Genomic DNA, 14,012 nt, shown 5'->3' on the forward strand with positions numbered 1-14,012 from the left:
AGTAATAGGAAAAATATAATCATGTAAGTGTTATCCTTTTGTATTAGGATTAACACGACATCGCGATTTGCGAAATGTATAACCTTTGAACATCCGTAGATTGCTCAATTTTCCTTTGTAGCTACAGCAGGTGGGAGGAAGGGTTAGTCCCGTAAAAGTATTCCTAATATAAGTATTAACCGTAGGCATCCGTAGATGTTCATCAACCTCTGTAGCGAACAGTAGGCCCAAGGAATGGTTAGTCTCGTAAAGGTACTCCTAATATAAGTAATAACCGTAGGCATCTGTAGATGTTCATCAACCACTGGTGCTAACAGCTGGGATTCAGAATGGTTAGTCCCGTCTAGATATCCCGTTGAACTGGGATAGGCAGGACAATTTACACAGAAGGTACTAATAAATCATCCTCGTGAATCGAGATACAAGTATTCATGTAAGTGTATACAGGTAAATGTATCGACGTAAAGGTACTCATGTAATGTATTCATGTAAGGTACTCATGTAAGTGTATCCATGTAAGCGTACTCATGCAAGTGTATTCATGTAACATGTAATGTATAGTATAGACGCATGAATGAACTGACTCTGATGTAATTCTTTGTAATAGGAATAATGTTTTGTATCTTCTAACTATCCCTATAATAGTTAACAGGAAGGTAATTGGTTGTCCAAGCAGGTTTATACACCCTTGCTACACAAGAGTGTGGGAACTGAATGAAGGATGAAAAATATAACATCAATACATATATAAGAACATAAGTGTATAGATATAGTTTTGTTCAAGAAGGTAAAAATGGTTTTGTAAGACATCTAAGAGTTTTGAACAATAACTAACAATGAGTTGATGTCATGTTAATAAACATTTCAAACGTAATACTTTTGCTATCAAGGTATTTTTAAGATATAAAACCATTTCATGCATCACATTTTGTAGTATGTGAAATCTGCTGAATGAAAACACAGTTATAAATACATATGATTGATTTAATAACATGCTATTTTCTACCTGTATCCCCCCCCCCCATTAAAGCATTTAAAATCATTTAAAACATTGATTAAGGGGTATGAACTCACCTGAAGATGGTGGTTTGGATGTACTGAATGATGTAGGATAGCTAGGTGATAAGTGAAGACTTGTTCACACTCAATGATCCTAGTTAACATATAATCACACATATATGTATCCAATTAGACTTTAAACCACTAATTGACAAAGTCAAGACATCCTAAGGCATGTAAAACACCTTATTTAAGTGCTACAAGTCATAAGGATTGCATCTAAGTACTAAAGGACCTTGCTATAGTGTTTGGGGTTCAAGGGTAAACTCCTTTGGAGTTTACGGTTTTCATGACTTTGACCTAATGAGTTTACGGTCGTAAACTCCTCTCTTTTTGACCATAAGCTGTTTTGAGGTTTTGCAAGTCCTTTGAAGCATTTCTACTTGGTGGTTTGGCCTTTGGAAGAGATTAGGGCATCATTACACTCCTTTGAGGAGTTTACGGCCTCATGGTCATTTCTCTTTGGGTTTACTACCTTAAACTCATGGGTTTACTACCTTAAACTCATGAGTTTACTACCTTAAACCCATATGTTTGGCATTTGGGGGGTTTTCAAGTCCTTAGCTTAATTATGGCAATAGTCTAGGTTAGATTTGACCTATAGAATAACCATTGGACTTTTATGCACTTTTTGGGGTGTTTACGGTTTTGGGAGATCCCCAAACCGTAAACACATAAAAATGTAAGTATTTGGTGCTTTTTGTGTGATAAAATCATCAAGGATGAAGCTAGACAAGTCCCTAAGGCATGGTGAAGCATCTAGGCACCTTAAGGCACCACTTTGCACCATAAATGGTGTTTACGGTTTTGGGAGCCTCCCAAAACTGTAAACACCTTGATCTTGGTGTTCTTGGGAGTTTTCTTTGATGTTAATATGTAATACAAGCTTAATAAGACTCAAGGATGGAAGTACTTACTATAAGGAAGCTTTGATTTAGCTAAAAGTCCAAGAACACTTAGCGTGTGTTCTTGGTGTTTTTGGAAATCTAATCAAAACACATAAATGAATGGATGCACAAACACTAGATTAAGTATTAAACCAACTTGAAATGGTTAGAACACTTACTAGTTTGAAGATCTAGAACAAAATCTAGGATGATACTTGAAAGGATATTTTGTACTTTACTCTTTTGGGTATTTGGGGAGTAAACACATAATGGCTAGACTTTGGGAGTAAACTCATGGATAAGCATGAGTTTACAAATTTTTGGGATGAATTTTCGACCCAAACAAAATAGTTTGGCCGGGAACTTCTAAGACGCGAGGTGTTTGCGGTTTTTAAAATTCAAAACCCAAGACGACACTTTCTTTCACCCGTTCGTTTAAAAATAATATTAAAATAATCAAACGAACTTTATTTTTCCCAAAAACAAGTATAAGTGAACTTGACTTACAATATGAAGTGATTGACTTTTAGGGTTTGACCGAATGAAAATTTCGGGTTGTCACACAGCTCTCCCGGGTACTGAGGCACCATTAAGGTCCTCTCCGTTAACTTAGCGGTAATCTCCGCCACTGATTCAATCGTCTATCTCATGTCATGAAACTCCCTGGCTAGCTGTTGAATCTCCACAACTGGCGCAAACTCAACGCTAAACCTGGTCACAAAATCCGACCAAGTCATAGCCTCAATGGTTGGGGCCCCCAACGAATCACTGACTGCCTCCCACCAATCTCAAGCTCATTCTCTTAAACAACCTGCAACATACCAAACGTTCGACCCCTCAGGGCAGAAGCTCGTCAACTTTGCAGACTCGATGCTTGCAATCCACCTCCTGGAAACAATGGGGTCCTTCACCCCGTGGAATTATCGCGTACCACATCCCTTGAAGTCCTTGAAGGAGAGTATGTGTGTCCATGTCTGGCCAGATGCCATGTCGCTCCTGAATGCCCTGAGACGCTCCTCCATCAGCTCGATGATCCCTTCCTTGATCGACCTGAAAATCACCGGGGTCGCCTCAAGGATGCCTCTCGTAATCTCTGACGCGATGAACTCGCGTAACCCATCATCAACCGACTCGGAACCCACACCCAAACCTGAACCTGAACTTGATCCTGACCCTGAACCTCCTGCTCCGAAATGTGTCACCACAATTCTGAAACAAAACACATAATCGACATAGTCATATATAATTTCGAGGGGTCTCACACGCTCTACAAGTTCTCTGGTTCTATCTTATCCCTCCTTGATTCGAGTACGGAACCTCTACTTTCAGCAGTATGGGCCCATACTACCTTCCACATCTATCCGTACTTCCTCAAGGATTGCTTTCACTTCACCAAGTCCCTTTCACTACTATGATTGATGCACTAATCTCATCCCAGGCTTACCTTAGCGTAACTCTCTAACCCACTCTCCACTATCAGATACGTAAGAAGTCCCTACTACCTTTACCTAACTAGCTCATAAATACCATTACATATCACTAAGACTAGATAATTCTTCTAACGAGAGGTCCTACCCTACAACAGTTGGACTCAAACAAGAGCTACGGAATAGGGCTAGACCTAACCTTCTAAAATTATTTAGTCCTCGCAATATGTAACTTAACATATTCTTTTACTAATTAGTTAAAGATAACTAGAACTCCTAAAAGCACAAAGCAAGCATCATTCGAACATTGAGTAACCCAAACCAAGCAGCATTCGGACATTGAGTAACCCAAACCAAGCATATCATATTCAAGCCATCATATCACTGACTAATCAGTTCTAGCATGTAATTCAATAAGCACATATAGCAGACACATAAGGCATCTTCCTAGATCCCTAGCCCTATTCTAGCATGCAGTTCTCATACATACGATAAGCATATAAGACATCCTTCCTATATCATTAGCCCTAATCTAGCATGCAATTTTCATAATCATATCATATATCATAACAAACATGTACGAGTATCTTGGGGGAAACTTACTTGAGCTCGGCCGCTTGCACGCATCACACACCTTGTTATTTCTTAAAACTATTTATCTTAATTTTTAGAAAACTATTTTCTTGTAAAAACCTTTCAAACCCTCGATTTGAGTCCAGACACCCCCGAAGGTGTGTCCGAATCCCTCAAACCAAGGCTTTGATAAGAACTTGAAACATACCAAAAATACGGACCAAAATTTCATTTTTGATATAACGATTCATAAAACACTTTTTAAGAAAAACATCATCATGTCATTTCATACCATAAAAACCATAGATCATATGTCTCAAAAGCATGTCATAAAATAGTAACAATGCCAGAGTACAAATCACAAGAATCTCATATGCGGAAAATCGTGTGTGCGATGCGCTGCTACCGTGCCGGCTCCTTTCCCTTCGCGGAAGAAGTACCTGAAACCAAAACAGAAAACTGTAAGCACAAAGCTTAGTGAGTTCCCCCATCATACCACATACCATACATAACACATATTGTCTATCATATCCGAGTACTAGCTATCCCTTCGGTCTCTTTTAATCGGTAACTTGCCTAGCATATCAGGGTGCTGACCTACCCCTTCGGTCCTTTCGACCGCTAACTTGCCTAGCATATCAAGGTGCTGGCCTACCCCTTCGGTCCTGTTGACCGGTACCTCGCCTAGCATATCATGGTGCTGGCCTACCCCTTCGGTCCTTTCGACCGATACCGGGGACTATTTCACCCCTACTTCGACCATATAGCATCCTAGTGCATAAACATATAAGTCATAACTGCCTAGCTTATCCAGGTGCTGGCATACCCCTTCAGCCCTATCGACCGATATTAGTGTCTATCATACCCCTCCTACCACTATCACATAACATCATAGCATACTAGCACATAAGCATAACAGATACGACATACCATATCATTATCACAAAGATAATCATCTCTACTATAGCTCTTACTAGTGATCTGGCATTGGTGCCTTCGACCCACTTCTACCGGAAGGTAACTCACCTCAATGTCGTGAAGTAGCTGAACCGTCCTCGGTGTTGGGATCAATTCCTCTCAAACTCCTACACATAATAATCTCATTTAATTACCCCCATACTCATAACCCTTTTAAGGGTCAACTTAGGTCAAATTAAAAGTCAAGGTCGACACCCTGGTCAAGGTCAACCTTTGGTCAAAGTCAACATCTAGTTGACTCAACTCGCCGAGTTGGTCCATCAACTCGCCGAGTTCCATAACCCATAAAACCCTGAAGTTTCGCTCCTATTCGTCAAGTTCTTTCATGAACTCGTTGAGTTCTTCCTTGTAACATAGTCGAGACCTTTTACCCACAACTCGCCGAGTTCCTCTTGAAATCGTCGAGTTCTCATTCATACAGAGTCGGGACATTTTGTTCATAACTCGCCAAGTTCCTCCTTGGACTCATCGAGTTCTTTAATCTTCAAGCCCAAAACATGTCCAACTTGCTGAGTCATCTCCTAGACTCAACAAGTTTACTCAGTAACAGAAAAGGTCGGGGGACCACGACCCAACTCGCCGAGTCATATGAACAACTCATCGAGTCCCCCATAGTCTAAATCCATACCGTCGTTTTTAGTCGGGCTTAATGCATTCAAAACACATATCTGGTTCTCTAGGGTCGACATATCACATAAAGTTTATAACTTTACGTGCATGCATGGGTTATTTAGCTCAAAAAGTCCTAAAAAGTGGTTCATATGATGCATGGGACTCCCATGGTCATAAAGTTGGCACCTTTATGCCATGGAGTCCCTCAAAGACTCTAAATTTGAAGTTATTACCCCAAACATGCTTGCATCCATGAATGGTTCCATATTATGCTCCATATGGCCCTAAACTACCCCATGAAAAGATATGGTAAACAAATAGACAAGGTATAGACTTTATACCTCAAATGAACTGGAAATGAAGTTCTTCTTATGGATCCAAAGCTCATTCCTTCAACCAAGAACTTCTAGCTTCCACCCCCTTCAAGAAAATACCAAAGAATCACTCCTTTTTCACTCACACACACTCACAAAGCTCAAGATCACAAATTATGGTTTGCTGGACTATGGGAGGCGATGAGGGAGGCCACAATAGGGGTGTTAAGGTCTTTAAATAAGGTGTAAACCCTGAAAATTAGGGTTTCACTCTGGCAACCCTACTCGTCGAGTCGAGGCTTCTCGAATCGTCGAGTAGACTTCAAGTCCCGCATCCAAAAATCCCATTCCTACTTGACGAGTTTGGGGCCTCCAACTCGTCGAGTCCCTTTGCAAAAATGAGTAATTCTTTATTAAAATACATACCACGAACCGAGCGTTACAACCCTTCTTGTTCTGCAGCATGTGACGAACGGGGAGATGAAAAAGGCCTGGTATCATGAGATGTTGAGGAGCGATATACGACAGTTTGTGAGCCGATCCAGCTGCAAGACGTTGAAGGATATGGTTGTCAGGGCTAGAGAGAGAGAGAGAGAGAGATTGATTTATAGATTGAGAGGAAGAGGAAACCAGATGCGACATCTGGTGTGGAGGGTTCGGGCAAGAAGCCCAAGGTAGATTCCCGGGGAAAGGGCCAGTAGGACTGAGGTCGCCGCGGAAAGTGTGGTAGGTCGCACTAGAGGATGTGTAGGGCGGGTAGTTCGGGCTGCTTTAAGTGCGGCCGAACTGGTCATGTTAGCAGGGACTGTACTGCTACCACCGCTGCTTCAAGTGCGGCCCAAAACTTCTTTCAATTCAAGTCCATATGTTATAATTTAACCCTCAATATCTAGAAAATATAACTTTAACACCCCAATGTGTACACCCCGCTAATTTAATACGACTTTAGGGCTAAAATAAAACATAAAAATACATCTCAGGAGGTTTTTTTAGAGTTTATTATTTATTTATTTATTTACTTATTTTTAAACGGGATGTTACAATTAATATACTATTTAAAAACGAACGTGCATAAAAGTATTGAAGAATAATAAAAAACCCTTGGTGAAACATATTCATAACAAAAAAACATAATTGCAACTAGTCTATCATAACAGATTTGTCAGCACTTGCTCTGGTGCCATCTTTCGAAGTTCTATCTGTTTTCAATTTAAGTTTTAACACCCTTTTTGATTTCTTTCTCAATTTTATAGGTGCATTTGTTGGGTTTTTTTTTTTTTTTTTTTTTTTTTTTTTTTTTTTTTTTTTATCTTATATTGAAACTCAACATTTTCGATTTTTATCTGCAAAAACAAAATTCTAAGAACATTTTAATACATTACCGTAAAAATAAATTAAAATTATAAAATTATTGTTTTTGGATTTTACCTTTATCGGACGCAATTTTGAAAGCTCCTGTAAATGGAATACATTTTCGTCGTCCGTAAAACCCACATTTTTTTTACATCAACGCAAACTCGTCTTTGGACTAACATGGATTACTGAACAATACATAGAAAAAATTATAAGTATAGTTATTCCAGAATGATATTCCGTAACATCATTCTAGAACAGTTCATTGGGTTCCGGATCACGTTCTTCTTGTTCCGGACCCATATTACCATTCCGAAACCCCTACAATACCTAATTCCGGACTAAAACAAGCGATCCGAAACACATTACAAAGTACTTACATGAGATTCATACACGTACAACGAGAAAAACATAAAAAAGGATAATCCAGATTCGATCATAATATTCCAGGGTCCAGACTATTCCGAACAATTCCGGAATACATAAATTGTTTTGTAAAATCAAATGCGAAGTAACTTAAAGTGTATAACTTACTTGGTTTGATAAATCAATGCTGAAAATTAGGTTTGAAATACGGGTAGATCGTGCTTCGGATTTACAAATTCCAGTTTTTTTGTATATATATATATATCATTGGACTATAGTATTTGACTTGGGCTGGTTTTCGGGGGAGGAGTAACCCATTCACAACCAAATTGTTAGTTTTCAAAGAAAAAAATGATTATATTAAAAAAAACACTAAAAAAGTTGTTAGATTCAATTCCCCCTCTATATATGTTTATATAGAAACCTCTGATATATAAAACATTTTTAATGAATATAAAACAAGAAAAGAAACCTCTAATATATTGCTAGGGTTTTGCTCTATTATTCGCAGACAGTCAAAGCCATGGAGGTGCCAAAATCGACTCCCTGGAGCAACATTGTGAAGCAAAACCCTCCACCTCAAAACCCTAATAATTACCACCATGATCAGTCACAATCGGCCGCTGCAGCTCTTGTCGGCAGCTGTAAGTCCACCAAAGGCATTGCCGTCGCCGTGGTGGATGCGAACGCCATCATACAAGGAGGAGAACAGCTTCACAACTCCGCCGACAAGTTTGTCTCCGTTTCCGATGTTATCCAGGAAGTACGGGACCCTACTTCTCGGCACCGCCTCAATTTCCTACCGTTCACCGTCGACACCATGGAACCTTCCCCTGAATCACTTAAAAAAGGTCCGTGTTAACACCTTTTTTCCAGTTCAATTAACTACTCAAACAGAGGAAGCTTAATTGTTAAAATTTGTGATGTTTTTTACACGATTGATTGAAGTAATTAATGGTTTTAGTCTTTTAGAATCAAGTCATGGTTTTGTAAGAACTATCAGGCAACTAATCTATAGTTAAAGCAATATGTTGTTTGGATCATATAGCCTTTTTACCAAACTTATAAGTGATTCCTTTTAATACATCAAATATCCTTGCTGAGATATTCTTCAGGTTGAGAGAAACCCATTGCTTAATACAATTCGATAGCAGGCGATTGATTTGTGTTATTACTTGCTAATCAAAGCAGTCTTTATGAAACTATCAGTGTAACTAAATTTACTTGTTTTATAATCTAAAATTTTCCATTTTGATTACATATAGAGTATGCAGAAAGTCAAAAGAATTCTGGATTCTGTTTTCTGAAAATGTCTTTTTGTGTCCCGTTTTTTCAGTGATAAGCTTTGCAAGAGCAACTGGAGATCTACAAACACTCTCAGATGTTGATCTCAAACTCATTGCTTTGACTCATACCTTGGAGTCCCAAATCCATGGAACCAGTCATCTTCGAGATATCCCTCCACCTATTCGCACAGTTAATGTAAAGAGGCTTCCTGAGAAAGAATTACCAGGATGGGGATCCAATGTGCCTAACTTAGCTCAATGGGAAGCTTTAGAACACACAGTTGGAGATGGATCAGGACCCGATTCAAGAATCCTCCCTCTGAAAGATCTGAACATGAATCTCCTCCCTGGAGACAAAGATCAAATCAATGAAGATTCCACATCAGCAAATGGGTCTGAACCACAATATAACGAGAATCGAAAGTATTTCCCTAAGAAGAAAGAGATTGTTATTGAAGGGAAAAAGAATGTAGCAGATGGGATTGATGCATCTCAGGGGGAATTTGATGATGATGATGCAGATGATTGGCTTCCTGCTGTTAGTCGAAGCACTCATAGGAGGTTCTTAAGGAGGAAAGCTAGACGTGAAATGTATGAGTCAGCAACTGAAAAGGATATTCAAAATGATGCAAACTTGCAAACCCAAAATGAAGACCATACTGATGATACTAAATGCCCGGATCTGATCGATGAAACTTCAGAAGAAAGAAACAATGGTGATGATGATCTTTCGACAGTTTTAGATCAAATGAGGCTTGAAGAAGAGTCTTCAAAAGCTTCTGAAAATGATGAGACTAATTGGGTTGTTGTAGATGATGAAGAAAAGGAGACAGAAACCATTAGTGAGATGAATGAAAGTGTTGATGCATCATCATTTGTTGATGATGAGAGCAGTGAGCAAAGCTGGATGCTAAGATCACTTTCTGAGTCAACTGTCGCGTGTGTCACTGCTGATTTTGCAATGCAAAATGTTATTTTACAGATGGGCTTACGGTTAGTCGCGCCAGGTGGAATGCAGATACGCGAGCTTCACAGGTTTGTGTTTTTTTTTTTTTTTTTAAACAGTGTTGTACTGTGTTTGGCATGCATTGGACAGTGTCACTGACAACTGAAAGTGAACATGACATTTGACTGTGACAGTGATAGTGACAGACTGACAGTGACAACATTGTACTGTGTTATGTTTTTGTAGGTGGATATTGAAATGTCATGCATGTTTTAAGGTGACAATGGAAATCGGTAGGATATTTTGTCCAAGTTGTGGGAATGGAGGCACTTTAAGGAAAGTGGCTGTTACGGTTGGTGAAAACGGAACTATTATTGCAGGCCGTAGGCCCCGTATATCGGTGCGCGGCACAAAGGTTAGTTCTTGAAAGGAAATGACCATTTTGCCCTTGTGTCTAAATGACATTTACAATACTTGAATAAAGTAAAGTTGGTCGCTATAATGAGTTTTTATTTTTATTTGTGCAGTTTTCTTTGCCTCTTCCACAAGGAGGAAGAGATGCGATAACAAAGAATCCTATTTTACGTGAGGATCAACTTCCACAAAGGTTCTTGCATCCCAAGAACAAGAAGAAGAACAAAGAGGTGAAATTAGTAAATTACCATTCTACCCTTCCAACCACATACATTATATAATATATTTGTTTTGTTTTGTTTTATATGTGTATAGGCGGATGATATTTTTGCTACAAATGAAATGTTTACCCATCATACGGATAAGAAGGCGCCTTTGCAACCACCTGTGAGGAAAGCCATGGCGGTTTTTAGTGGCAGGAGGAACCCTAATGACAATCACTATTCTCGTGCTAAGCATTAGACTTATTTACTTTTTCATGGGTTTGTGTTTTATTGCCTAAGTTTTTATTGAGAATTTGTTGAGAGTCACATTGGTTGTTTTTGCTTATTTATATGAATGCAATTTTGGTTTTATTTTTTGTTGAATGCAATTTTGTTATGTCTACTATGAAAGGGAAAAAAAAATATAATATTTGTTTGCCAATTTGCAATTTCTCACGTTGTGATTCTACAAACTTGTAAACATATGAAACAATCATTGAGCAAATGCCAAAATATCAACCAAGGAGAAGGAAGTCATGAATGAAGGAATTGTTACTAAATTTCTTGAAATCTTTACATTACTTTTGTTTTCACTTTTCAATTACATCAAAAGCAAAAAGAATTCAGAATCACACAATTCTTCAAGTTTCAAGATTTGTCATGGCTACTTGCAGCATTTCGTCTCGCACAACATCCCACAAAATATATCATAGTCTGACATCAATCAATCAAAGATCAAATTCAAATATAAATTGAAGATTTTGACATTTTCAAGTAAAAATCGAAAATTTGGGACTTACCAAGACAACAAACAAGACCACGTTAAAGATAGCAACCACACGCCATTCTTTTTTCATGTATTCTGCTACTCCCGCTCTATATATGCGTGATAAAAGATTATATAAACCAAAAATAATAAGACAAATATGGGAAAATGAAAAAAAAAAGCTTACTTGCAGGAATCACAGTTGTAGCACTTGATGGGTTTTCGATTCTTGTAAAGTTTGCAGTCTTTATTGGAGCTGATTGGATGGAAGGTCAAGTCATAGTAAGAGGCATTCACAACAGGGTAGCCACACCTATACAACATTTTGACTAGTCAACACTCAACACGATAGGAAATGACATGACAGATTGTACTGGGTTTGATATACAATGTCAACGAGACAAAAATTTAATTTTGTCCCACCAAAGCAAGGTAAAAGACATGGATACCCTTTGTATCAAGGAGGTTTCACCAAATCTGACCAAAATGGCGGCTGCATGGTAAAATGACCATTACACCCTTTAATTTGATTTCAAATTGTAAAATGATCAAGTGAAGTTAATCTGAATGCCAGGGTATTTGTGTCATTTTTGACAGATTTTCTGACAATGGTGCTGAAAAATGGTAAAATGACCCTTATGCCTGTAGTTCGATTTTAAATTGTAAAAAACATCAAGTAAAGTTAATCTAATGTTCAGGGGTATTTTCGTCATTTTGAACAGATTTCTGATCAGAATGCTGCGGAAAATGCTAAAATGACTGTTATGCACTTCACTTGGATTTCAAAATTGTAAAAACATAAAGTGAAACCGATAAAAAGTTCAGGGGTATTTTAGTCATTTTCGCTTAACACGAAATGGAGAGTTGGACGACCCTTTTGACTGTTTTTATTAATAGTTTGGTGTTGTATTTGGAACTATGGCCAACATACACAGATGGTGGTCTGCAACAACCAGCTTCAATGGGAGTTAATTTTGCCAATTCATATTGTTTAAGAGTCTGCAAAACAAAATTAAAAAAAAAAAAAAAACAATTATCATCACATTCTTGAAACAAATCAACAAAACTAAAACAATCAAATACAAACCTTGAATCTTTTTGATAAGTTACTACAATCATCAGCTTTCACAAGACAAGTTTGCAAGTGCTTCCAGTTATGTGTGTTATTCAACTAAACCCGAAAATCAAGAAACAAAAAAAGAAAGTTAATTTTCAAGATTTTATGTTTACAATCTTAGATTCACAATCATTTCTTACTTCTTTTAGAAACCATGTATTGTAATCTTGAAGTCGATACTCCTTAAATCTAACCAAAAAATAAAATTAGAAACCAAAAGATAATTAATACTACAAGAGTGAAAAAGGTTGTGACTAAAATTGTACCTCAAACCCACAACATTATGACCAGTGCCATTGTTAGTTATAATAAACCTACAAAAAAAGAATTTTTTTTGTTTTCATAACTTGGTTCATGTGTAAAGAGGGTTGAATTCCATAGTGAAAGGTGAAACATACTTACGCTAATACAGTAAATAAAATAATTCCCAATAAAATCAAGCAAAGCATGATCAAATACTGCATCATAATATAAACTTTCAGTAACAATTTACTAGTAACAGTAATAATAAAAGTTGAGACTGCAACGAATATACCATCCATAGTAAAATAGAGTTGTTCTTTAGCGCGCCAAAAAACCCGATAACTGATCTGAAATGGGACATGACTTAATAAAGAAAAGTTCGCAGAAAAAAAAAAGGTTTTTCTTTCCCGATTAAGACATGTGAGGGGATATCTTACATCAAGAATATTAGAGCGCCAAGACCCAAAATTGGAAGAGTGAGCGACTTTCTACAACCATCACGATGAGCGCTAATCCACACGCCAAAACCAATTACACCTACAGCTACAAACTACACAATGAAAAAAATATTAGTGAGCTATTTTGTAGATATAAAATGAGTAGAAAAGGTTGTATATTGCTGCAAAATCTGGTTTAAGCATTTCGACAAACACCTAGAGCGCATGCAAAGCAAGAGTTTCAGATTTCTATAAACAAAGTGCTCGGGAATTCCACAGGCATACCATAGTTAGAAAATTAATCCATCTGATCACGAATGTGCTTACTCCTGTGCTCATTTCCTTCTCGAATAAACTCCGATTTCTTGTTCTTCAATCGAATAAAGCAAGTTGATTTCCCTGTGTTTTTAAAGTCAAAAATGGGAAGCGGCAAAGGGGGAAAAGGGAAGAAGATTTGAGATAAAGATGGGACTTTTGAGGGTTGTTTTGGGGAATTCACGTAGCTTGAAAAGTTATGGGATTATTGAAGAATGTGCAATAAAACACACAACGCAACGACAAGACAAATTATTGTTAACAAGCAGACAACAACGCAGAAACAGAAAGAGGTGAACTTCAAGATTTTAGTTACAGGTAGAGTTTATATTAGAACCCTATATTATTATAAAATGGACGGTATAGTCCCTATATTATCAATTTCTATATTTTTGATACACTTTAGTTTGTTATATACTTGGTATAATTTAGGACAGAACATTATGGGTAAATGTTATTTGATCAAAGTGGTAAACGGAAAAAAAATTGTTTTAAGATTATTTATAAAGTATATAACTATAGACTTGTAGTTACAAACTTAAACTTTCTACCATATTAAGTATCAATACTTTTTAATTTTAAAAAAGCTATATAAAACTTTTTCCTATTGTGAAAGTTTTTTTTTTAATTTAATTTTTTTTCACTCAAAACCTTTTCAAAAAACTTGTTAATTAACTTCTGAGCTTTTCCAAGCATTATGATAGGCTCTATATAAA

The 14,012-nt window shown here is 37.3% G+C and overlaps 2 protein-coding genes across 2 annotated transcripts; one reads left to right on the forward strand and one right to left on the reverse strand.

Annotated features, from left to right (window-relative positions):
* The first annotated feature begins 8,018 nt into the window (after positions 1–8,018).
* On the forward strand, positions 8,019–10,802 carry LOC145057063 (RNA-binding NOB1-like protein). Its single transcript, XM_079004829.1, has 5 exons — positions 8,019–8,420; positions 8,906–9,890; positions 10,048–10,216; positions 10,329–10,445; positions 10,531–10,802. The coding sequence occupies exons 1-5, from the start codon at positions 8,093–8,095 to the stop codon at positions 10,675–10,677; spliced, it is 1,746 nt and encodes a 581-aa protein (XP_078860955.1). The 5' UTR covers positions 8,019–8,092; the 3' UTR covers positions 10,678–10,802.
* A 150-nt stretch (positions 10,803–10,952) lies between these two features.
* TET10 (tetraspanin10) lies at positions 10,953–13,571 on the reverse strand. Its single transcript, XM_079004830.1, has 11 exons — positions 13,267–13,571; positions 12,982–13,094; positions 12,837–12,891; positions 12,704–12,759; positions 12,568–12,615; positions 12,442–12,490; positions 12,272–12,355; positions 12,116–12,183; positions 11,372–11,497; positions 11,219–11,294; positions 10,953–11,132 (listed from the first exon to the last, which is right to left on the reverse strand). The coding sequence occupies exons 1-11, from the start codon at positions 13,318–13,320 to the stop codon at positions 11,067–11,069; spliced, it is 795 nt and encodes a 264-aa protein (XP_078860956.1). The 5' UTR covers positions 13,321–13,571; the 3' UTR covers positions 10,953–11,066.
* Positions 13,572–14,012: the final 441 nt, after the last annotated feature.

This window comes from Lactuca serriola, chromosome 6, assembly GCF_051521515.1.
Source record: "Lactuca serriola cultivar US96UC23 chromosome 6, Lser_US96UC23_V15, whole genome shotgun sequence".
Taxonomy (NCBI): Eukaryota; Viridiplantae; Streptophyta; class Magnoliopsida; order Asterales; family Asteraceae; genus Lactuca; species Lactuca serriola.